Source organism: Phyllopteryx taeniolatus, chromosome 5 (genome assembly GCF_024500385.1).
Source record: "Phyllopteryx taeniolatus isolate TA_2022b chromosome 5, UOR_Ptae_1.2, whole genome shotgun sequence".
In the NCBI taxonomy this organism is placed as follows: Eukaryota; Metazoa; Chordata; class Actinopteri; order Syngnathiformes; family Syngnathidae; genus Phyllopteryx; species Phyllopteryx taeniolatus.
In genome coordinates, this window is record NC_084506.1 from 7,345,466 (window position 1) to 7,371,273 (window position 25,808).

Below are 25,808 nucleotides of genomic sequence, written 5' to 3' on the forward strand. Positions count from 1 at the left end.
TCCAAAGAAAAATCCATTATTTAATTCTGAAACCAATTGAATGCAGTTTAAGAGAGGAGAGAAGAAAAAAAAAAATCTATTGCAACTCCAGCATATTGCTATTTTATTCTAAAAACATTTTTAGTCTCTCTTCTTCTATGCTGCTATATTGTGCAAACAGACCAAGACAGGTTGGTCACCAGTGAGCCAGCATGGGTACAAGTATTACAAATGTACAGAGAAACAACAAGAACCAAATCATTCAGAAATGCATTTTAAAAACATTGCACTGTCTTTAGTTCATCCATGTCATTCTAGAATTTCAGTTCTGAGTGGTGAAGACACATCAATGTTAAACACAGCATGAGGCTACAAAATGAAAAAAAAAAAAAAAAAAAAGGAGAAACATATTAAAAAGGCTAGCTATCCCAGTCACTTGTCTCAGATCAGAAGTCAGTTAAGAAACAATCCGTTTAACCGACTTGGTAGATAGTGTCGTTATGATGAAGGGAGTAGGACCGAGAATGAGGTTGACTGTGCATGGTGGGTGTGACTCGATATTGCTGGAATGCATGGTGCTCAGTTGTGCTTGGACAGTACTGCATACTGTGTGGAGGAAGAATGAGGCAAGCGATGAAAAACGGATCACCATCATAATGTGTTGCAGGAAGGCAAATAAGGATGTCATATTTAAGTTTGTATATGTTCCTGTTCATAGCATTAACCCACATTTCTAAACAATGCCCATATATTCTTTTATACATGTACAACTTTGAATAGTTCTAGTTAGTTCCCCAGCAAAACTCAAAATTCACATCGAAAGTTTTATTTTGTAACCTTATAATAAAACAGTCCAAGATCTTGCTGAAAAGACAAATAAATATAACAAACTAATATGTAACTGAAGAAGAGGCACACCTTATTTGATTACTGTTGACATATAAAAAAAAAAAAAAAGTGGTCTGGTCCCTACGTGGTCACTTGAACCTGTGCAAAAACTCGGGCCAGCAGCCCTCATCTCAAGCACGCTCATCGAACGAGAAACTGAGCTAAGCACAGATCAAGTCACGTCCCTGGAGGCTGTGCTAAACTTTAAAAAAATAATAATAATAATGTAGTAAAAGTGTCATGCTTTGCAAAAAAAAAAAAAAAAAAAAAAAGTATAAAAACCACAAGCATCCAAAGAAAGACTAGTGAGGTTAGGAAGATCCTTTAAATCCAGAAATGACCACAAGAAATTCTTCTCATGGACTTTGCTCGCTTGATGGCAAACCTAATTGTACTATTGATTTAAAATTACATTATCAATTTAACACTGATAAAATCCACCTATTAATACTGCGTTGTTTGGGTGTCATAAAATTCCGTCACAGTTGAAGAATGACCAGTCAAGAGAAGAACACCATTTCAGTAATAAATATCTAATAAATAAATAATCAACATGAATAACATTTAATAATAATAAATACGAACAGGGGAAACGAGTCACGTGATTTGTCACTCTCGCGTGTTTGCCTCTGTCTCGTCCTCGGCTTTTGCAACACAGTGAACCAGTGGGCCGGGAAGCACTTGTGGGTCACGGCGGACCCAAGTATGGGAGCACCGCTTCCGCTCGGCAGGAGTCATGTGCCGGGGGGCTGGGGTCGGTGGGGCAGGCAGTTACGAAGGTCACAAGGAGAGTAAAGCAGGCTCCTGCTGCTGGACAAAACCGCTTGGTGTTCTTGGAGGTCAGCACGAAATTTCGCACTGCAAGGATGCAGAAACAACAAATAGTGATTACAGAGAACATGCATGCAGTTGGAGAGCTGTACAGCAGGGGAACGGATAATGGACCCAAAGCACATTTCGGGAACGAACGAGAATGGCACGCATGAAAGGTGGACAAGTCTCATATGTATTATACACACTTCATTTGAAATTGCACAACTAAAGAATCACATATCTCAACTAACTAACTTCCCATGGAGACAATTCCATTATTTCCTTCTGTTTCCAGTCTCTCAATTTGGACTAATTCATCGACAAAGCTCGATGACCATGCAAACAAAAATAGGTCTGGAATTATTCATGCAGTCCTCACAAAAGCAGGAAAAATATTACTCCTATATATATATATATACTAGTAACACTAATATCTATCTATCTTTATCTAATGTTCCCAAAGGACAGCAACTCAACAGCAAAACAAGGTTGGAAACGAAGGTTGACCTCCATGCTTGAAGATCTGTCAGCAGCTGCCATGATAGCTCGACAGACAGACAGACAGATCAGGGGTCCCCAACATGGTTCCTGCACACACCAGGTATATCTTCATCTAGATGACTACAACTATGAATGAATCCATATGACTAAAGGTCATTTGGGCAAATGATCTATTTCAGAAGTGTGCATCAAACTAGGTACTAAGTACTGGCTAAGAAGAAGGAAGCGCGAAGGTTGGTGACCCCTGCTGTAGCTAGATCGAGAACTACAGCATGTTACCTGTAGGCAAAGGAAAGTCTCTCTCGCCTTAGCTGCGTGGCGTGTGACGATACTGAGGCAGCAGGCTGCTGACAATCTACAAAAAACTGAGAAATTAGACAGACACACACACACAGCGGTGACGCTTACGGTTTAGACAAACGGACAGACGGACAAAACCGGGAGGACGAGTCAGGGGGGGAGGCCTTGTCAGAGGCCAAAAGTCTTGAATCTAAATCTAAATCTAAATGTGCACGGATGACACGGGATGAGTGTGTGCCATTTATCGATTGCTTTCCTTTTTGATACCACCTGAAAGGTATATGTAGGAAAAAAGGAGGCTTGAGGCGCTAAGTCGACAAATAACTTCAGCGCATATACTTCAAATATTAACTTCAAAATGTGATACCGTATGAGGAACTATGAATGAATGTAGTGTAGCATTCATATAAAATGTGTATAATTGCATACTCTGCATACTCCCAAAATTTCCTGAAAAACATTCTGTGGCGATTGTTTTTGATTTGAAATGTACCACTTTGGTACTAGAGCGCTCCCAGATTTTGTATTTTTTTGTAATAATCTTAAAATTTGTGCTATGAAATATGTTTGGATGATCACTCAGACATGCACTTTATCCGAGTCCTGCGAAAGTTGAGGGTGATGGATGATTTAGGACCAGTAAGTTCTTTTTCACTTACTTTTGGGGGGTTGCTTTTTATCTTGGGCACTTTAGCACCGCGGCCACGATGGATCTGCTCATGGTCAAACTCGAGATCCTCCAGCCGTTGGGTCAAGGCCAGTTTCTGTTGGATGGCCATACGCAGGAGAGAGTTTAATGTCTTCTTCTCATCTTCTGCTGCTGCAAGTTGCCTCTGCATCTCATCGAGCTGGGTAACATATTCATCACACCTGGAAAAGACAAACAAAGAACAAAAAAAAAACACAACAGACTCATTGCAACGCTGATCTAAAACAATGATCAAATCAACGATTTCCGCCATTGACTACTCGTGCGCTCACCTCGTGGCAAACATTGCTCTGAGAGTGGAGAATGTGGCGGCGTCCTCTTTCAGGGCCTTCAGCTCGTTCCTCAGCTTCATCATCGTCTCTGTCACCATGGTCTTTTCATTCTCATACTTGCTCTTTAGGTTGGCCAGTGCTACCTCTGCCGTCTGCAATGTGGACAATCCGCATTTTGATTTAACATGTTCCAGAAGTTTCGTCTAGATCAGTGACTCCCAACCACTGCGCAAGAGATCATCAGGGGTGTCACGGAAAATGATCCAATTGCATTTTTTTTGGGGGGGGGTCTGAAAATGATTATTTATCAATTGCAAATACATACTTTTTTTCCAGCTAAGCCAGCGACATATAGTGACTGGCAGAACAATGCTACGCACAAATGCTCTTCCACAGATGGCAGAAGGTACAATTAACCTGTTGTCATTCATACATAAATGAATTCATACTCAGTAAGTAAATTTGTGCGTAAATTGAGACGGTGATCCTCATTATTACACTTTTCGTGGCATTTTTATTTGGTGGTGTGCAGTGAGATTTTTCTGATGTAAAATATGTGCCGTGGTTCAAAGAAGGTCGGCAAACAACCAATCAACGATCAAACGTCAATCGAATGGCTAAATACTAAACGGAGAGCCTTTCTCGGCCGTAACCAGCGTAAGTGCTATTGATTTCGCGCAAGCTACTTTGTGGTCTAAAGACGATCAACGCGGCGATCAACTCCTTTGCATCTTCTAAAAATATTGCGTCTCAATACAACACTAACATAGAAACAGGAGTTCAGAATATTCAGAGAGAGCAAGTCACATCCCTCGAAGACATGGAGCTCACAATCCACTATAAAGATGTCAAAACAACACAACGGGAAGAGAATACACATGACTTGATTCTCATCAAGGACAGCCAACCAATTGTTATGCGGAATGTCACGTGACCAAACACGCAAAACAGGGTCGCTTACTTCCTGTGTATGCTACGCTAATGAGCATGACTGGTGTGATTACATGATTGTTGCTTGCTAAAATGTAGTTTTTATTTATGGCTGGTGTTTTCGGACAAAAGTTAAACACATGTATATCATTTGATATATGTAAAGACGAACAAAGTGGAAACATCAAATATTGCTCTGTGGTGACATCTTGCGTTCGACAAAGACATTGTGGACATTTAAAGTTCCGATGGGTGGTTCGATCCGTTCTCGTTCGCCATCCACCCGAACTGGGAGGAAGTGCTTCGACCTGTTTTGCTGAATGCGGAAGTAGGTTGTGCACACACCGCATAGATGCCCGTCTTATTTTTTTCGTTTCTAACGGCATTTCTTTTTGTGACATTTTCAAGATACAAAGAGGCTGTTTGTGTACCTGTTTGTTGGCCTTCAGAACCAGTCTGAGTGTGGCTATCTGCTCTCTCTTAGTACTAAGAAGGGACTTGAGCTTTAGGATTTCCTCCATGCACAACTCCTTGTCTTTATCAAGCATGGGTGCTAGCTCTCTGGCTGCAGCCCTCTGCCTGGACAGCTGCAGGGAGCGGTCCACAGCCCTCTGCAGGTGCTTGATCTGGTCTCTGATGATGGCATTCAAGTTGTAGATGTTCATGGGCTCCTTCCGTAGGTCTCCCCCGGCCTCAGAGGGCACTGGAGACGAGCAAGGGGACATGCTGATGACGGGGGAGCTGATGGGGTTGCGGTTGGGGCTACCGTGTTGAGCTGGGGAGTCCACCGGGTTGGTGGTCGTGTCACTGTCATGGCTCTCCTTTGACGGGGAGTCCATTGGACTACGTTGAGCCTCAGAGGAGCAGAGCGCCGAAACGGCAGCCAGGCGTCGAGCCAGGCGAGGTGAAAGTAAAGCCCGCGGGTCTTCAGAGCCTTTCAGGCTGCCGCTGCGCGTGACTCGACTCTGGCGGTAATAGTCGAGCATGATGCGGTTGGGTGTCTCATTATTGCACAGACACACATGGTGGTAGAGCTGAGCCAGCTCCTCGCTGAAGGTCACCAGCTCGTCCTGTGCTGTGTTCAGCAGGGCCTGGCTCTCTGCGGCAGTGCTCGCGGTCGCTCGTAGCTCCGCCTCCAGGCTCGCCAACCTCTCTCGGCCTTCCCGTAAGCTGCTTTCCAAATGGGTTACCTGAATAGAACACGAATAGAACAACTCGGATTAATTGCGCACATTAAAATGTGTTGCAAGTCCAACGAATGGTGTTGTATCCATCCATGAATTCTCTACGTCGCTTGTTCTCATTAGGGTTGCGGGAGAGGGCACATAGTGTTCAGACAACAAACATTCACACCCATGGCCAATTCCTAGTCTCTAATTAACCGAACATGCATTATTTTGGGATGTGGGAGGAAGCCAGAGTACCTGTAGAACCCCACAATGTGAGGACATGACGGGCAATTTAGGGTCTTCAATTAACCTACCATGCATGTTTTTGGGATGTGCTAACCAGTCGTCCAACCCGCCGCCTTTGACAATCCTTAAAATAAAAAAATTAAAAAAAACATTTTATTTTTTTACAAAAACTCATTACTGGCTTAGGCGAAAAACTGAGTGAAAACACACATCAGAAAGTGAGAGCGAGTACTGTGGCCGACTGATAATAATTTTCTCATTTCATGTTTTCTTTTTTTTTTTTCTAGCGACAACAAACCTGTTGGCCCAGTGCGAGTACTCTGTCATCACTGTGACCGTCCGTTTGCGCCTCCGCAGCCTGGCTGTATTTCTCCTTCAAGGCCTTCAGCTCTGTTTTCAGGTCGATCACCTCTGTCACAGCCACCTTGTATTTACACTCCAGAAACTCGAACCCGTGTATGTCCACGTCGCGACGACCATTGGCTTGTGGTGACAGGAGGCCGTCCGCAGGTTTCTCACTCTCTTGAGGGTCATCCAGCTCGTGGCCACCGTTCAGATGCTTCGTGGCATTGATGTGCGCCGTGAGGCGATGGACGCGCTCACTCTGCTCACTTAGGGCGCCTTGTGTGTGTTGCAACTGGGTCTGCGACTCCTGCAGGTTCAAGAGCAGTGCCGCTTTCTCACGCTCTTCCTGTAGGACAGAATTAACATGAATAAAAGATAATGCCGCGTGAACAACACCGATAAACATTAAACAGTTGCTCTAATAATGATCTTCGTTTGTATTTGTGCAAAAGAGTACTGTATAATTCTCAACTGTTGTCACCCTGGGACTCACATTTCCCGTTGCTGCAAAGTCGCAACCCACTTTCATAGACGAGCAATAAAGATTTTTTGGGTTTAAAAATAGCCTCTGACAACATACGCACAGTACATTATATTTTTTAAATGGCATTTCGAGTGGGTTTGCTGGACCGCCAAAGGGATATTGCTTGCCAAGACGTCTGTCAGCCAGACTGAGCTGCGCTGTATTTGTCGACAGGGTAAACTTGTGGTTAAAGAACAAGGGAGTAACATTTCTTGTCACTTTCCCACCGTGTTCAGTGTGGGAAACTATGTAAGCCTTTGAACTGTATCAAACAAATCGGAATAGGACTACGCCATTTCTTTTACTAGCTGCCTGCGACCCACCCAGAATGCTTCTACGACCTACTTTTGGATTCTAATCCACCAGTTGAGAATCACTGGTCTCAATGTCTAAATTGATGAATGATGCTGGTGCCTATCCCAGCTATCTTCAGGCGAGAGGCGGGGTACACCCTGAACTGGTCGCCAGCCAATCGCAGGGCACATAGAAACAAACAACCATTCACACTCACATTCACACCTACGGGCAATTTGGAGTCTTCAATCAACCTACCATGCATGTTTTTGGAATGTGGGAGGAAACCGGAGTACCCGGAGAAAACCCACGCAGGCACGGGGAGAACATGCAAACTCCACACAGGCGAGGCCGGATTCGAACCCAGATCCTCAGAACTGTGAAGCAGATGAGCTTACCAGTCGTAACAGTGCCACCCATAACCAAAACACCTTAGGGGAATTAACACATCATTGATTTGATTTAAGTAAGTGCCAATCTCTCTGGGATGCTATGTCAACTTGCATTAAAGGGGGGGGGGGGACGACATGTTGGTTATATTTGTGTCAGAAAGCCTGAAATATCACTGTTTTTATCTGAATGATTTGTCATTAAGTGGTTTAAAGTGAAACACTGACATATGAATTGGCAAAACATCCAGTGAGGCCTATTTAGTGAAATGATTTTATTTTGGCATCAACTTCCTCTCACTCCACATCGTCCAGATTGCAATTGCTTAAAGGGACACTGAGTAACATTTTCAGTTGTTTACTGGCCATAATCGATGTCTGCATTTATATATGCGCTATCCTTGTTTTATTATGACCTCCGCTAATAATCTGATACGTTCTCGTAAGCAAAGAGTTTTCGGTTTATTCATACATAAAAGTGGTGACCCAGTAGGGGAGCTCCATGACAGCCTGCCGCCTTCAAACGCAAGTTGCCAGCGTTCTCCTCAACAAGTCAACACTGCCTAAATTAGCCAAAATCTAACTTTTTTCTTTCAGTTTTGTTAGACACTGTTGTTGTTTTTTGAGGTTTTTTGATATATGACGGCTACTGAGTGTATGATTTGTTTGGTTGCAGTACACAATTTCAACGCTAGATGGAAGTAATTCCTACACATTCCTTTAACACAAACTCGTCATCTTTATATGGGCATACGTCTCTGCAGTCATTGCTGCCACAGTGATAAGAAAATATTCAACAAGAGAAACAGCCATCGTAGCACCATTTGTTCTTCCTTCACTGACCTGTATGAGTTGCTGTTTGAGCTTCTGCATCTCTGAGAGGTTGAGCTCACTAAACAGGTCCGGCACCGGGTGCAGACCCTCGCTCTTTCTGCCCATACGATAGTCTCCATTCATTTGGGCCAACACGGCGTCTGCGTGAAGGTGTCCGTTGTGTCGACAACCGTCGTCATTGTTGCCGTTGACAGCGGCGATAACGCTGCCGTTGCTGCCGTTAGCGCCGGCGCTTCCGTTGACCTCCTCTGGGAACTTGAGGCCTTCGACCCCGGTGACAGTGAGGGCAATATGGGCACCTGCCCCGTAGACGCTGTCACTCAGGCTTAGATGATGGGCCAACTCTTTTCGCAGATTGTTCTTCTGCTCCCGCTCAATCTTGAGGGCATCCAGGGCCTCCTCCAGCTGTCCCGCAGAGATTTCTTTCAGTCGCAAAGCGTCTTCAAGTTGGCTGTTGAGCAGAACCGTCTCCTCCTCCAGCACCTTAATCTCATGCTTGAGACCCTCATACTCCACCTGAGCACAAGAATGGGGAGGGGAAAAAAGAAAAATCCAACAAAATATTACAACAATACTGAAATTGTGTGTGAATGTTGAAAAAAATGTCTCAGCACTGACCTGGCTCTGTTTGAGCGTCGAGACCAATGTCTGCAAGGTGATGTTCTCCTCCTCGAGCTCGGTGTAATCCTGAAGCAGCCGGGTTTCTCTGAACTTATACTCCTTGATCTCCTCCCTCATCCTACTCTTCTGGAGCTCCAGCATCTCATTACTCTGAGGCACAAGGAGAGACAATTTGACATTTTAAAGCTTTAAAATGGCTTCGGTGAACTGTCTTGTCTGTACTGTCGTGAAATGTGGATAGAAAGTAAGCAAACACGACATGCATCGTATCATTTGAATAAACAATTAAGAGGAGCGCATGACTTAAAAGCAGAATAGCAAACATTTGAAGACAATTAAAATGCAGTCGAAACAAGCAATGACAATTACAAATCGTCCATAAGAATACCGAATAAACTGAGAAATGAAAGCAGTACAATAATGGCGTTTTGTAACATTTCTGTGTATGTCTGCACTTGTTTGACAGCAGGCCTCCCCTACAGCTCGTCACGTGCTAAAAGTGCTGAGCCAGATGCACTGTGGGTACGCAGGGCTCCTTTCCGCCTTTGTGTGGGCTGGTATCGTTGCTACTGTATACAATGAACGCGTGTGGGGAATTGTGCAGACCTAATTGTAATATTTATTCATTCATTCATTCATTTTTCATACCGCTTATCCTCACTAGGGTCGCGGACGTGCTGGAGCCTATCGCTGCGTACAGCCTAATTGTAATATGGAAATCGATATTCACGGCAATCTTGTTCCCAATGAATGACTTTTAAACTATGTTAGCTTTTAATGACTTTTAAAAAGGTTACCGAGGGGGGTTTAGCCCGTCTTAACAAAATGAAAGCAGGAATCAACAAATGGGGAGATCGATGGGAGAGAAAAGACAACACTATCTCGGTAAACAATATTTTCTAGCATTTTTCGGGAGAAATTGGAGGGGATATTGTGTGTGTGTGGATAGGAAGACAGTGGACAGGGCTTTCGCTTTTAAGAAATGACGACTAAACCGTGCATGCAGATCATTAAGACACGATTTGAGCCTCACAAGTGCTGACAGCAGCTCGAAAACTCTTGAAGTTAATAGAAGCTAAATATTCAAGTCCATACTCGTACGCTGCAATCGTTGGAGCTCACTGTGCAGCTATAAAGTCCAGTGTTAGTTGTTATGGTCAAGCAAGGAGTCAAGAAAGCGCCGTATCGGTACTAACTACTCAGATTGCAAAAGGTTCACGTATTTGATGCATTCTGCCTAATATATTTTGCTATGACGTTTAAAAGTAAGGATTGGTGTGCAGTAAGTCTTGTAATCGTCGTAGGCCGGCTCACTGAGTCCCGCATGTGCCGAGCTCAGCCCGTTCAGTTTATTCCGCACTTTAGCTCCGGATTTGCCCCCGACAATGGGGTCGTGGCCCGAGTGTCTGACCCCGACTCGAACCCTATGCTACCACAATGTCTGCAGACGCACTTGCACGGAGGCGCTTTTGCATTGTATAAACAATAAACATACATTTTCCCCTTTCAGGCTTTAACAAAAAGTCATGAACAAACTAGGAAGAACATAAGGAATATTTTCTTTACGCGGTCAAATGAAATGGAAAATCAAACATTCTGTTGTGTGGACATAAAGGTCAATTTGAAACTTTGTAAAAGAGAAAGAAATGTGCAAGTGTTTTAAATAGCAATAATACACTGTGAAGTGTCACAGAACATCGAGTCCCAGCCGGCTGACCCCTTTTAAAACATCACTTTGGGTATTCCGTTCCTTTGAGTCATAACTTTTGACAGAAATTTAAGCGTGCCTTGAGCCTTTCATGAATAATGAGAAAGAATAATAAGAGAGTAAATGTCACCAAATACATCTCAATGCCTTTTTTAACTGTTTGTTAATGAAACATGGATCAAAGTAATGCTCCAACAAATGATGCAGCGGTTGTTTTTGGCATTGTTTGTATTCAAAACATGCAGTCTGTCTCCATTTGAGATTTGCGTGTCGTGCTTGTTTACTGACGATGGCTTATACAACCATAGTGTTTTTTCTTCGAGACGTGGTTTTAGTCCAAACGTGTTTGTGTTCGATGTGGGGAGATACTGTACTTTGGGCCAGCAACATTGTGAACAATCTCTCGTACCAACTCACCTCTCGCAGCTCCAGCATGACTGCGTTGAGCCTCTCATTTTCTGACTGTGTGTTGGAAGTCACGGAGCGACTCACGGTCAGCTCCGTCTGCAGCTCCAAAAGACGAGTCATGTAGTACGCCTCCTTGGAGGCAGACTCCTGCAGCAGCGTCTCCTCATTGCTTTCTCCGTCCTCGGCCACCTTCCGCTGGTTGCTGTATGCTTGGCCGAATGCCTGAGGAAATGAAGATTGCTCTTTGGTCAATCAAAATTTGTCATTGCACATCAGACTTCTAACCAAGCGGTGGGCTTTTGGTATGCGAGACAACAACTTTCACAGTAATGTCTGCGAAAGTTGACGAGTTGTCCCTCAGCAACACTTAAAGGGATGAGGTTTGATTGGATCAACAGAGACACTGTTCCCATTTTCCTGACGGCAGTGAGAGCTGACGTGTCATGATAAAGGTGCTGAGGCTCTATTGGAAAAAAAATCCGAGTACGGAGACAACAACACAACTGAGCTGTCACCCGGCTGGAAGCAAATAAGCCCACTGTGCTATTACATGCATCATCTGGAGTCATTGAAAATATGAACACAATTTTTGAGCAGTGTCACTGAAAGGTTATCAGTGTTTCGTTTACGCAACGCTTACTACTGTGGATAAATGAACATGATATACCATCCATCATTTTTCCAGGAGAACAGAAAGACCCATAATGTGACTCGGTCAAGTACGGAGCTCTGCCAACGTCCCAAGAAATGCCACTTGGCCAATACGCACCTCATACACAAAGACATTTGTCATTAATATCCATGCATTGTCGAAATAGAAACCTCCAAAAATGTCACACTTCTCCCAATCAGAAAACAAAAAAAACAGATGACAATGTGGGAATGTGTACCCAGAGAAAACCCATGCAAGCACGGTGCTCAACACAGGAAGAACTGACCTGAGATCCGAACTCACAACCTCTCGTACTCTAACCACCAGACTGTAAGTGAGAAAAATAGGAACAAACTTTTGAAATATCTTACACATATTCTGTGGTTAGCCTGGTACACTCTTTCCCTCCATGGGGAACCACACTGGGATTCTGCTGAATGATTACGAGAACAAAAGCTTTAATTCATGCAAAGCACTGTTTGACTGAATGAGCTCAAATTCTCGCTTCACAAGAGCGGCTGCCAATGTCCGAGTGGCAGCACACAGTCGCCCACAGCTGAACTCTGCGGGAGGAAGAGGGGAAAAGCTGGCCTCGCAGGGGCCCCACTTACTGGATTTGCAGCAGATGGGTAACACAAAAGGGAGAATTTGCAATCTAAAATCAACAGTAACCCTGTTACACTGCACTGAAATCCACACACACACACACACACACACAGGCCTAAATCAACAAAACTGAAATATGTTTCAAAACGTGTCGGGGGGGGGATTAACACTGCATATTGTGTATACTGTATATCCCTTTCTATGCCGCTTATCATTTTTGTGGTGCTAAGTCGTGTCATCCAAAATTAGCCACCTCACTATTCATCTGGAACGTACAGTATAACTCCTGGAGAAGGTCTTGTCAGAGGAAGGAGCTGCAATGGAGGACCAGCTCCATATTTTCTTCCATTTTCACTTCCTGAAGTTGTGATGTCCCGATATTTATATTCACATAGGGGATATGTTGCCATTCTGATTACGAAAACTAAACACGACAGACTCTATAAGCTTCACATATCCGATGAACGACATGTGAAAATATTTTTTTTAAGATAAACAAGGTAGTTTTGTTTAAAAAAACAAAACAAAAGAAAAAACGAAAACAAATATAAATCCGGTCAACTGAGAAAGTGAAAAAGAGTTTACTGAAATGCATATATATCTTAGCAATTCAGTACTAAATTGTTCTCAGTCCTTGCAATATGTATTTCAGCACTTATCTTCAAACATATTTGATGTAAAAAAAAAAAAAAAAAACATTAAAATGAAAATTCCTGAGACATTTTATCTCTTCTTTATTGTTTATTTTATCCCTTCTTTAATGTGATTTTTTTAATTTAATTTAATAAAGTTTAGCATTATATTTGCATTATTTGTGAATAATAAATTCACAGACAAACAGACGGACTGCAAATGATTATTTAGCATTGCATTCACGGAGATGCATGATGTTTTTAACCAACAACAACAACAACAACAACAACAACCCCTCTCCATGCACGGAGATGTGTTTTCGTCAAGTCCACCCCTGTTTGCCAGCGCTCCGCTTACAGTAGGTGGGAGTCACAGAAAGTGCACTTAATGGCTTGTGACTCATTGCTCTCGCCCAACGCTCCGACCGGCCTGTTGCTGTTGCGGGGCAGCCGCCCTCAGCTAAAAATATCACATTGACAGCTCTGCGTTTTCCAGCTCATTATGTGAAAAGCACTGACAATGCATGCGTGCTGAGTCATTGTAATGATCGCTCCTCTCTGCCCTGTGCCTGTGGCCTACTTGGCAGATATAGCGCAGTTCTACATGTAAAGACCAGTGTGGCTCGGGTGAATAGCACTTCCTCAGAATGATATTCATAAAAATCAGTGATTGGCAGCTAATTTGGAGAAAGGAAGCCCCGTAATGCATTCAACCTCAGGCGCCTCAGCCTTGTGTGCCTCACTGAGTCAAGTCCAGACAATGGTGCTGCACCTGCATGTACTCAGCCAGAGGCCAGAGCAGGAGAAGCTTACACGGGACACAATCCCACCGCTACAACCCTGCAAGGGGAGATGAGGGGGGGGTGAGTTCACCCAAAATCCTTACCCATCTGCGGTAGCTGCTAATGAGGAGTCAGGGGAGGGACCGCTAGCTATGCAGTGTGTGCGGCTATCTATTTTTACACTCTTACAACCCCAATTAAACGCCATCGTCTTTCGTAATTAACTACATGCAGCAGGTCTACCTCGTAGTCAATTTTCAGGGTGAATGAACATTTAGAGAGAAAAAAAAACAAACATTTGCCCTCTTTAATTATTCACTGTGGAATGGTGTTAAAACAAATGTTCATTTTAATTAGGCTGTATATGCTTTGTGACAATGCTCGTAACTCAAAGCACCCAAACTGTATGTCAAATCATCTTTCCCCTAATCTGTTGCAGCCCCCCAAAAGATCCCTGAATCATTTGTAACATGACTTAAATTTACAGCAAAATAGCTCTACAGTACTTTAGTTTTCTATAAAGTGCAACTTTATAGAAAAATAAAGTATTAGCATAACTAAATAGAATGTAAATAATTACACAGTGTGCGTGCATCATGATTTAATGCTTCAATGCCCATAATAATAAATTCATAATAATCTACATGTTTGTGTTAAAATATTTGCTGCTTAAAGAGTTATAATTACCGCAACATCGGTGCTAATTTTGTTCGGTTGCGCTGTAAGGTGTTTCGCATACAGTGTTAGGATTAAGCTAGCGGACTTTCATGAGGCAAAGTTATGTGCTTTGGTTAAATACACAATTTGTAATTCCGTTTATGTTATGTGGCAACAAACATCTTAAGAAAGCATTTGGCCTCTTTTTCTTTCTTTTTCTTTCTGCCGCTTGTTGTGAAGTTTGCTGCTGCCACCTAGCTCTCATAATGAAAATGTTGTCGTATTAATCTTCCTCCCCCACCACCAGAATCATTTTACACACCGCCGTCTTATGCTGTCAAGCCACACTCTCCCCTGCAATTACTTCACAGTCAGTAACCTCCTTCAGATTACAACGTCTGCACAAGATTTTAATCCACCTACTTGCTTCTACCTCGGCTCTTGCGGGTCACCCTATGTTCGTGCCTCTTCTGGAAGAAAGTGCTCACTACAGCCATTTGCATCCTTGTTGCAAAGTCTACCACCATCTGTCCCTCCAAGTTCCTTTCCTGGATGCCGTACTTACCCATCATTTCTTCATCGCCCCTATTTCCTTCACCAACATGTCCGTTACAATCTGCACCAATCACAACTCTCTCTCTGTCTGTAAGTAACTACTTCGTCTAGCTCCTTCCAGAATTTCTCTTTCACCTCTAGGTCACATCCTACCTGTGGAGCATAGCCACTAATCACATTATACAAAACACCCTCGATTTCAAGTTTCAGCCTCATCACTTGATCTGATACTTTTTTTCACCTCCAAGACATTCTTAGCTAACTCTTCCTTTAAAATAACCCCAACTCCATTTCTCTTCCCGTCTCCACCATGGTCAAATAATTTGAACTCTGCCCCTAAGCTTCAAGCCTTACCGCCTTTCCACATGCCCTGCTGGACACACAATATATCAAACTTTCTCCTAATCAACATGTCAACCAACTCCTGAGCTTTTCCTGTCATAGTCCGAACATTCAAAGGCTTTGTGCTAGCTAGCTAGCTAGATAGATAGCTAGATAGATAGCTAGATAGATAGATAGCTAGCTAGCTAGCTAGATAGCTATCTATCTATCTATCTATCTATCTATCTATCTAGCTAGCTAGCTATCTATCTATCTATCTATCTATCTATCAGTCACAAATCTGAAAGTCTTGATAAATTTGCAATTTAGCAACAAGGGAAGGAAAACATGCAAATGAGCAATATATATATTTTTTTCAAGTTAAACACATAAGCATTTATTTTTATAAAGGCTATACTACAGCATGTGTATCATGAATAGTTTTACTCTATGTTGTGATGCAGCTAACCTTAGAAGCAGTATTAAACAATGCACTTATTGTACTTGAAATTCTGTGGATGGTTGGTCATCTGCTAGTAAGTTAATACAGTTTTTATTACACAATATTTATTGTGATCTCTGTTTTTTAATTTTTTTTTAAAAATCTCACACTCTTAAAAGAAATTCTCAAAAAAATAAAAAGTAATACAAACTCACAAAGTTGCTCTAAAAACTAATTCAAACTAACTGAATTTGAAACATAAAAGTCAAAACAAAATAATAACTATCTATAATGGGAAATCCAAAACTATTATAACCCTGCAACAGAAGTGGAGTTGAAATATGTCAGTCAAAATATAATCTTTTCAGTGAAACTTGAAGCAAAAAGTGATTACAATTTCATCCAAAAGGCAGCTTGCTGAGCTCTAATCCCTGCTACAAACGAGCTGCGATGAAGTTGTGGACTGTAGCAATCGTGGTACAGTATTAGTAAACTCACAAGAAGTTGTTATGATTGGCACACATACACATACACGTGTACAGTCATACAGTCCAGATGGTCAGCCCGTCTGACAATATCAGGGATTTCAGTACCACGGAGAGAGACATGCATGACTGCAGAAGAGGAGCAACACAACTGTCAGCATCAACATCAAATGTTACATTTTCCCTTCAAAACAATAACCATCCTCACTTGTTTTCGAAGTTAAGGTAGGTTGTTCCATTGTTTTAAAGTTTTAAATTAACATTTTTTTTTTTAGGTTTAATAAGTTTGACCCATGAATAGATATTTCTATTTCCATTAATTCCGATGTAACGTTTTTTTTTTTCCGAAGCACGGGAAGGTATTGTGCTCAACCCAAGAGCTTTTACTGTTTTTATTTTTTTTAAGAACTCACTGTGGTATAGATTCTGGGGAGAAAATGCCCTCCATGCTTTTTTTTGTCCTTCTTAAGGATGGGGAAATGTCCCCATGTGCATTTCAGCCATGAGGAAAATTGCCAAGTCAAGAGATGTGTCATCTGTAAAAAAAAATCACATAGGCACATTTTCACAAGTAGAGTGAAGTCGGGTAATCAGGGCCCAGTAGCAATAGATTTGCAGTCACAGTAGATGCTCAAAAATAGTCATGTCGTGGAACATTGTTGGATAAAATGTAATCTCATACAAAAAGGCTGTATCAATATAAAATGTACACTCATTGGCTGCAACATTAAGTAGCCCTTTTCAGCTGTATCACATAACATGCCTTTACAAAGATATTCAGATTGAGTTGAACACTAGCATATACAGTACGGAAAGCAGGGGTGACAAACTCCTTTTTGTGGTGGGCCACATCGTAGTTATGGTTTAACTCGGAGGGCCGTTATGGCTGAACTAGGGATGGGGGAGTACCGATTCCAGGAGTCGGCATCGGGATGATACTGGCCTCATTTCAGGGTAGAGGGTACTTGCGGAGCCTGCCGATACCAGCCGCAGATACTTAAGGAGAAAAAAATAACAATAAATCAGACAAAGTCCTCCTCGGCAGTAGTTGGCACGACACTGCAACTGTTTGACACATGTGTGAATCATTATGTGGCTCAAAAAGAAAGATCTTTGTTCACAATTATCCATCATTGTGTTAACTGAAATTTTATATAGCAAATGGACGAGTCGTACTGGTATCGGTGAGTACTCAGGAGTGAATACTTGTACTGGTATCAGTCTTAAAACAAGTGGTATTGAACATCCTTACTATGAGCCCATATGAATTTATGATCCCCAAATATTATTGCATCGTCACAACAAATTAATGGCAAACTAGTTTTGAAATCAGAAGTCAGCAAAAAAATATTTTATACATTATTTAAAAAAAAAATGCTTGCAAGATCTCAATGTGCAGTTTTGGTATTTTAGTAAGAGACGTGCAGTCGATGCACATGATTTGTGGGCTGTATGAAATGATGCGGCGGGGCGGATCTGGCCCCCGGGCCACGAGTTTGACACCTGTGATGTAAAGTATTTAGATAAACTAAATGTCTATTATTGTGATTCAAGTTGGCAGTGGTGTTAAACACAGCAGAGTCGATAGCTCATTTACTTATCTTATTGGACTTCATTTCCCATACATTTTTAGTGCAAAATTGTTTTTTGACCATTCATTTTGAAACAGTATTATTCTTCCCTGAGGATTATACTGATATGTTCTTTTCTGATTCCGCTTCTGAATCTAGATTTCTCCACCATAGCATGATTCTATCTGTAAGCTTGGATGATCTGCATGTTTAATGAATTGGGTCATTTTCTGCTTTCACTGAAAAACTGTTTAGTAATCCATATCTACTGTTCATCCCATCCAGTGCAACAATAGGATCATAATAACACTATAATCCGCAGAAAGATGGCCTAAAACAGTTTAATTGGCTTTCCAGTGGATGATCTGTGCCACTGACGAGATCCACATCTGCTGCTTTCACACCATACACAAAGAGAAGCATACATGCGCCACTGGAAGGACTGCCAAGGACAAGCCGCTTTTCGCAATAAAGATACAGTAGGTCTTGTTAGAATGATTTCATTTGGCTCAAGTCTGCTTATGATAAGAAAGGACGCTGGATTACTTCCCGGAATCCCATTTGTGTGCTTGGCTGATGGACAATGAATTTGGTTGGGCTACGAAGCAGCTGGTTGTAAGAGGCGGTCCAAAAATCTCAATTCTCCCCAACAAATCTGATTTTGTTCTTACAGCCTCAGTCTGCATGACTTATCTGTTGGACATAGTGATGTCGAAATCCGGTCTTCAATTGAGTCAATTACATGGTGCATCCTCCATAACGTTATTACTAATAGTACTACGCTACCATAAAGTTATGATAACCACAGTGTAATTATGTCTCCATTTATTAGAATAACTCCTATTTACAATGGTCCCTCTGTGAGAGCAATAGTGTCAATCAATGGGATACACACATGGATAACCGGGCCGAATTTGAGCCTTTTCCCTCCTTTCCAAATGAATTTGACTGTTGGATGTCTCTAAAAGATTATCCTGTGGTGTGGGTGTGCTAAAAGTAATTTGCGGTATGTACAGTAGTTACCAGATAGGATTAAGTTACAACTAGATTAACTTCTATTCCTTCCTCTAGTTGTCTTTCTTCTTCTTTGTATCCGAGATGTCCTATGGCTCTGCGCTGCCTCTCACAGGTCAGTCGTGGTACGATGACAGACATCTTGTATTAGGGGAGTAGACTGACGATTGTCGTCTATTTCATTAAGGGTGCGCTGTGTTGATCATCATGAGTACACCACAGATTTGCTGATTTTTGTTTTTTTGCTCATCTTGAGGGGTCACTCACAAAAAACAAAACAAAAACAAAAAGTTAAAATGTTAAAAATTTGGAACATATGTACCTTACTTAAAGTGCTGGGAAAACACTATCATACATAGACATAGTCATAAAAAAACGTGATATTACAGAAAATGGGGATACTGGGGAGTCCTGTTTCCAACCAAGAAATTTGTTTTGACTGTTACAAGAATACACAGAGGAGGTCGACTTTACGGAGTTGCAGTAATATATATTAAAAGGCCACACAAAACAGTTTATTTGTATGTATTGGTTATAGTTACACCTTATACCCAATCATTTGCTCACATTTTGTATTATATTCTGTATACCTTTGGTAACAGGCTGTACCATCTGTAACTGTGTCATACTCCACTTCATCTCTCTGCTTGCTAATGTGCCTGCCAGGAAACCAGCAGCAATTCGACCGCAACAACACATGGCATAGATGGCCTTCAGGCGACAACACACATATTCAAATATTTCAAAATACACCTTGGCTACAGGCACTCTCATTCAGGAAGTATGCTGATTGTCACTGCTTGAATTGCCCATTCAGTTTCAGATCGCAAAGTCAACGAGGCTAAAAGACGGAAAGAGTGAGGAAGAGAAATAATGATGCAATTATGCTCTGATTATTTTAAGAGAGAAGAAAATAATGAAATGCATTGAACAAGGCTCTTAGGTGAGAACGCGTAAGGATCAAAAACACAAGAACGGAAACGTGATTGCTGATTTGTACTTCAAATTGTATTTTATGTTGTGGGTATTACTTTATTTGATGAATACATTCTGATTGATGACAATGTATTTCCATCTATTCTCGATGGAAGGAACATTTCAATCAGTTCCCTCTTTCTAAATGAGCTCGTTCCATTTCAACAAAGCACTGAGTGCACACTTTCCCTTTAGATATTTGCCTCGGGTGCATGAGAAATAGAGCACCAGAGTCAACTGTGTGGAAATTGTTCGACAATGTCTCCTCTCTGCTGAATGCACAACTTCTTTCACCGATTCACTTATTGGTGACACATAAACAGCAACGAGGAAGAACATCATTTCAACAAAAGCACTTGGCGGAGGTGGATAATTGTCTGCTGCTTCCAAAGAGTGACATGAGAGAAACATTGTCATGGAAGACGGACTTTTTTTACTGCTTGTTCTGTTTCTACCCAGCCAGTCATTCTACACAGACAAGCCACGGGTCGCTCGCCCTGCCCTCATCAACACAACCATAGAGGCAGAAACAACAAAGGGATCCAAGTGATGTGCCGGAGTCACACAGCACAAATCTGCTCTGCCGTCCCTCCCTCGCTGCTCTCAATCACAACATCCGCACCCAAACACCCCCTTCTGTCCTGCTGCATTTACTGACACGAGACACCCTCATGCAGGGAAAAAAAAGTGCTGACGAATGACCTTCACTTCTGGTTTAGAACACACACACACACATACACACACACACGCACGCACGCACAAACACGCACACACAGTTGACACGTTTAAGGGCAACCACAGGGCTCCTTATCAAGATGCTCAGCTGACTCACTGAGCATGTTGCTGGGGTCAAAGGTAACCCGGTGTGTATAATATATTACAATCATCGTCCACCCACCCACTCACCCACTTTGTAAGTGAATGAACAATGGAACAATTGTGTTTGCGCTATGCTCATACCATGTGTAAAATATACAATAAAAACTGAATTGTATATTGATTCAATGAAGTTGCAGACTGACTTTTGTGGACGAAACATTTTCATTGTGCTTTTCATACACACCCCAAAAATATTTCCTAAAGCACGATATGTGATCATTTTCCTTTCATTCCATACACAGCAAAGTGCAGCTCAGTTCAGAAAATTGCACACCACACAAATGGATGCCAAAGCCCCACTTCACTCCGACGGGGACCGTATGCAAAAGGGTGGAGGGAGTACAAGGGTAGGGCCACAGGCCGTGTTGAGAGAGGGGGATGGTGGGCTGAACAGAAAGAAGAGAGGAAGCAAAACCATCTCACCATGTATTGATCCTCCTCATTTGTCTCCCGCCACTGCAAGCTAATGTAAGAGGAGCACCGAGACAAAGGAGGAGGCTGACAAACCTGGAATGCATCCTCAGGACAGATTTACGACCAAGACTTGATGTCTTGTTTCAAAACATTCACGACCGAGAGTTCCTCTTTCCTCTTAAATCAATATATATATATATATATATATATATATATTTTACATTTCAAATGCGGGCACTGCTGCAAATGAAAAGTGCTTCATGTGCAGGAGTGAGTGGCCGCAACCGAGTCAGCCAGCCAACTTCGAAATAAAATTGGTGTCCTTTGTAGTCATATATGAAGCTCACGATAATACACTATTTACACTCGTTGGAGCAGCTGCTTTGACTTCAACTTTTCGGCTGGCCTGACACGCAGTAAAAAAAAAAAAAACGTAGGGCGTACAAAGAGAGGGAAATCACAACTGTCGAGTTCGTTGCAGTTTGTGACCGTACGCGACTGACCAATGGCCAAGCAGAACAACTGAGACGTACCGTGGAGCACTTTTCATTTGCAGCGTTGCGCGCATTTTAAATGTCAAAAATCGCTTAGAATCAGGCTCATTCAATCGTGGCAGCGACTATCCCAATTAAAATTTGATTAATTGCCAGCCCTAATATATATATATATATATATATATATATCCATCCATCTATTTTCCAAGCCGCTTATCCTCACAAGGGTGCTGGAGCCTATGCCAGCTATCTTCAGGCAGGAGGCGGGGTACACCCTGAACTGGTTGCCAGCCAATCGCAGTGTACGCACTGCCACAATTTGCATTGTATTTGACTGACTGACTGATTTTTTTAAATGACTTCTGACACATACAAATGGCGACAAGTGGAGTGGATCAGGCCATCTACCTACATTGCCTGCCTGTCCGCCTCTTTAGTTAGGCAGTACATTCAAAACAGCTCGTAAAGCTCATCGTATTTGACAGATTTCGTGTGGACATACTGCAACAACTTTCGATGTATTTTCTATTTCGCTCAGTGGAGAGTTGTAAGTCGAAAATCTGAACGAGGCTATTATTTACCGTCAGGCTACTGTGCCAGTCTCCACTGATCATCCCAGTCAAGGAAATGGCAAACGTGTCACCATCGCTGTAAAGCCATAGGAGCACAGTGGGGAGGCAGCAGAGCTCGCTCGACTCCTACAGTCACTCCATCCTCATCTTCTTTCTCCCTCTGTCCTGTCTGAGGTGGATCTGCCCAGAGACAGAACTAGCAAGCTAGAACCACTAAGTAATGGACCCCTGCCATGGCTCAGGCAACTATCCAGAAACATCTAGAGCATACAGGATGGAGAGAGTGATTGGGCTGGGGGGCATGCAGTGGGAGTGAGGGGAGGGGGTGGTGGTGAGAAAAGGCTCGAAAGAGCAAGAGCACTTTCTGTCCCCAAACACAAAATGCACTTTATGTTTCTTCTTTTCTACTTGCAGCAGTTCCTAAGGCAATCATGCACAACAATGCAAACAGCTTTTAATTGAATGACCCGATGTTTCAAACCTATGTGACTAGTTTTGAATGTGTATGTGTGTGCGTGTAAACTTAGTACACACACTTGCCAGCTGGGAAGTTGACTGAGGTGAGGGCAGAAGACTCAGAAAGACATACGGTATGCGTAAATCCCCCAAGCACAAAATTCACAAAATCATTTGCGGGACAAGCCGTGGGTTTCTTTCGATAGGGCACTTACGAGCAAACATGCTATTCTCGCGTCTCATGGTGAGGTCGCCAATGGTCTTTTTCCCAAGGTTGAGACTCAAGAGATAACTTGATCGTTTTGCAGGTCTATATTTTTAACTAACAAATATACAGATCGAGTTGTAATATTTGTCCCACAAGAAGGAAAACAATTGATGGCGAAGCATACCAGATGTTAAGTCATGCTTTTTGGGATTTGTATTACTGTCCATATTTATGAGATTCGTAGGCCACACAAGCACTGAATCAAATTCCGTCAACAGTTTCCCTGCCATGCTATAACGCCAAGTGCAGTTCAGAGGGAGTAGATGCGATATTATCGCAGAGGAAGGTTTGCACTCTGCTATCGTCACAGAAGCGTGCGACACACCAGATAAGACCGGAAGGTGTGTTTTTTTGTGGAAGTAATATCACCTCCAGAAAATGTTCCCTGTGTGAGGCGAGAGCACGGAGCGACAGGCAGACAGGGGGGACTATGACCTCACAAGGCAGATGTACAGTATGTAGAGGATATTATTTCAGTTAGTTTATTACTGGGGTTTCCGTTTGCAGTGACGGAGAACTCCACTGCAAGGCATCATCAGACTGAGAAAAGGTTCTAAGACCACCAAAATGTTGGAAACAGTTTTACAGTAACAGTGTCATTCAAAGCCAGTAAGGATTTTTTACGGTTGTAAAGGCTCAGTGTTTTACACAGCTGTTGTATTGGATGTCTTCCGATTGTGCAGGTGTTCCTATTTGGTGGCCAGTAAGTGTATATGATATTGTTGACATGATTAGGTTAAAAAAACTTGGCCGTTTTCTCTTGGTTATAAACAGAACATCTATCCGTCCGGTTTTCTATATCGCTTTTCCCGATTAGGGTCAAAGATGTTGGGTGATCCCCCCCCCCCCCCTGGACTGGTCGGCAGGGTCTTGGCGCATACAGACGACCGAGGGGCTTGTAAGAGTCTTCATTTAACCCGACATGCATGTTTTTGAAATGTGGGAAGAAGCCGGGGATTTAAAATCTGGGGGAAACATGTCAACTCCAGCGCCATAACATGACACAGCTGTGAAAAAAAATGGCTGCAAGTTACAAAGATCCGTCCATGTCATTTTCTAACGACCATTCAAACTCACATTCACCTCTATGGGCAATTTCTTCAATTAACCTCACAAGCATGTTTTTGGGAATGAGATGCAAAGGGAGACCATTCAAAGTCCCGTATTTTGCCAAACCAACCTTTGTAGTATTTGGAATGGAATATTGTCTCTATGGTAACTCAGTCAACATGAGAAATATAAATGAAAATCGTCCACGCATTCCTGACTCCCACACGTCTTACTGACGAGAGGCCTGAAATCAGGTCATTCGAATTTCTCAAGATTATCGATGTCACTAGCGAAGATCTCCGCCTTCCTCTACGCTCCCGAGCCAGCGCTGTCAACATAGCAAACACATGTGTTCTCACAAGTGGCTCTTCTATACAAAGGCAACCAATCAGAGGAAAGGGGGCGATCTTAGCCATATAGGGACTAAATGGATACAAAACTGGGTCAAACAGAAGTAGCTGTCAGAGGGGCCTTTTCTGGACACTCGTATGACAAAACCAAGGTGTTTTTTGAAAAGAAATTGACACTTTTATACTAAGTCTATGTTGGACAGTCACTCTAAGAAAGTCTTTAAACCCTCTCTCGGCTAGAGCGAACCCAGATCCTGCGAACCACAGACCTCACTATTTCACCATCCGCTAAGATCCCGCCATCGTTCTATACTGCTCGTCCTCATCAGGCAAGCTGGAGCCTGTTCCAGCTGACTTTGGGAGAGTGGCAGGGTACACCCCGGACTGGTCGCCAGTCCATCGCGCAATTTACACTTCTCAGATAACCGAACGCGCCCGTTTTTGGAATGTCACAAAGCCGGCGTGTCCGGAGAAAACAGAAAGCTCCGTGCACGACGCCCTGATCTGAGATTCAAACCCGTGCTAATAACCACTATTACATTGCGCTGCTCTGGTCAGGTCACAAAGACAAATGTGGTCAGGTGACTATTGCTATGCAATAACGCTTTACGTGCACCTAACGAGATTTCATTTGATTTCCAATGGAACTTCTTGTTAAAGAGGTATGTAACAATGAAGTTAAGGGGCAATTGTGTATACGTAATAATATGATGGTGATTTTACATTGATATGATTTTTTTGGGAGAGTGTGAGAACTCATAACGATGTTGTGGCCCAATGAAAATGAGTTTTGACTCCCCCTGTAACTGTGTCACAGATGATACACATTCTGACTATGCATCCATGATCGTAAATATGGCACTGTAAAGCTTGAATGGAGATGGATATTGATATGTAATGACATTTCCATATATACATAGTGTACATACTTCAATGGAACATTGAACCCAAAGAAGAGTTTAGGGAGTGAAAGGATGCTATGAAGGAATTGCTTGTGACCCACAGTCCACGCCTCTCAGGTGTTCCACACCTGCCTGTAGTGAGTCAGTGTCGTCCGGGCTCCTACCTCCTGTAATTGTTCCAACTCCGTCCTCAGAGCCTCCTGCTCGCTCTCCAGTTCGCCACACTTGTGCTTCAGCGCCTGGTTCTCCTCCAGGACCACCAGCCCGCACTCCGCAGCCCGGATCTTCTCCCGGTTCGCTTCGCTCAGCTCCTGCGCCAACCGTTCCACCTCGGCCCGGTACTGATCCGCCGACTCTGCGCATCCCGCACCGGCCGCCATCGCCCCTCACTGTCCGTCTCTCTACACCCTCCCCCCCCCCCCCCCCCCCCCACACCCACCCCTCCCACCCAGCCTGTTGGTCTGCGGCTCTCCTCCAGCGCAGAGGCGGGCGGGAGGACGATGCAAGGGATGCGGAATAGACGCCCCCCTCCCCTGGACAGCGGCCAGAAAATAGAAGTATCGAGTCCAATTCTTCTATTTGCCTCCCTTAGTGGATGGGACGCGACATAAAAAAAAGAAGCGCAGCAGCACGCAAATGAAGCCGTGCGCTTTTCAGAGCAGGAAAACACGGCGTCATTTCTGCTCAGTCGTGGGTGCAAGGGCGCCACCTGCAGGCTCACTGGATATATTTTCCCAACTCCACCCACTGTAGAGTTAGTAAATTATAGGCTCAAGTATCTCGTGATCCACGCCTCCGAGTA

At 43.0% G+C, this 25,808-nt stretch overlaps 1 protein-coding gene across 4 annotated transcripts; it reads right to left on the reverse strand.

Moving 5' to 3' along the window:
* bicd1a (bicaudal D homolog 1a) lies at positions 1 to 25,412 on the reverse strand. Of its 4 annotated transcripts, XM_061774080.1 has the most exons (11): positions 25,171 to 25,412; positions 16,475 to 16,597; positions 10,939 to 11,151; positions 8,811 to 8,963; positions 8,202 to 8,708; positions 6,106 to 6,498; positions 4,824 to 5,582; positions 3,463 to 3,614; positions 3,141 to 3,351; positions 2,461 to 2,546; positions 1 to 1,725 (listed from the first exon to the last, which is right to left on the reverse strand). In XM_061774080.1, the coding sequence occupies exons 1-11, from the start codon at positions 25,384 to 25,386 to the stop codon at positions 1,602 to 1,604; spliced, it is 2,937 nt and encodes a 978-aa protein (XP_061630064.1). In that variant the 5' UTR covers positions 25,387 to 25,412; the 3' UTR covers positions 1 to 1,601. The 4 variants fall into 4 exon arrangements, with proteins under 4 accessions (XP_061630064.1, XP_061630065.1, XP_061630066.1 ...); XM_061774081.1 differs by lacking the exon at positions 16,475 to 16,597; XM_061774082.1 differs by lacking the exons at positions 16,475 to 16,597; positions 25,171 to 25,412 and adding an exon at positions 21,990 to 22,138.
* Positions 25,413 to 25,808: the final 396 nt, after the last annotated feature.

Coding starts and splice junctions, on each gene's coding strand:
- bicd1a (XM_061774080.1), bottom strand. CDS start 25,386: ATGGCGGCCGGTGCGGGATGCGCAGAGTCGGCGGATCAGTACCGGGCC. Junction 16,598..25,170: donor AGTTGGAACAATTACAGGAG/GTAGGAGCCCGG, acceptor TTTTTTTTACAG/ATGACACATCTCTTGACTTG. Junction 11,152..16,474: donor TCCCCAGAATCTATACCACA/GTGAGTTCTTAA, acceptor TCATTTCCTCAG/GCATTCGGCCAAGCATACAG.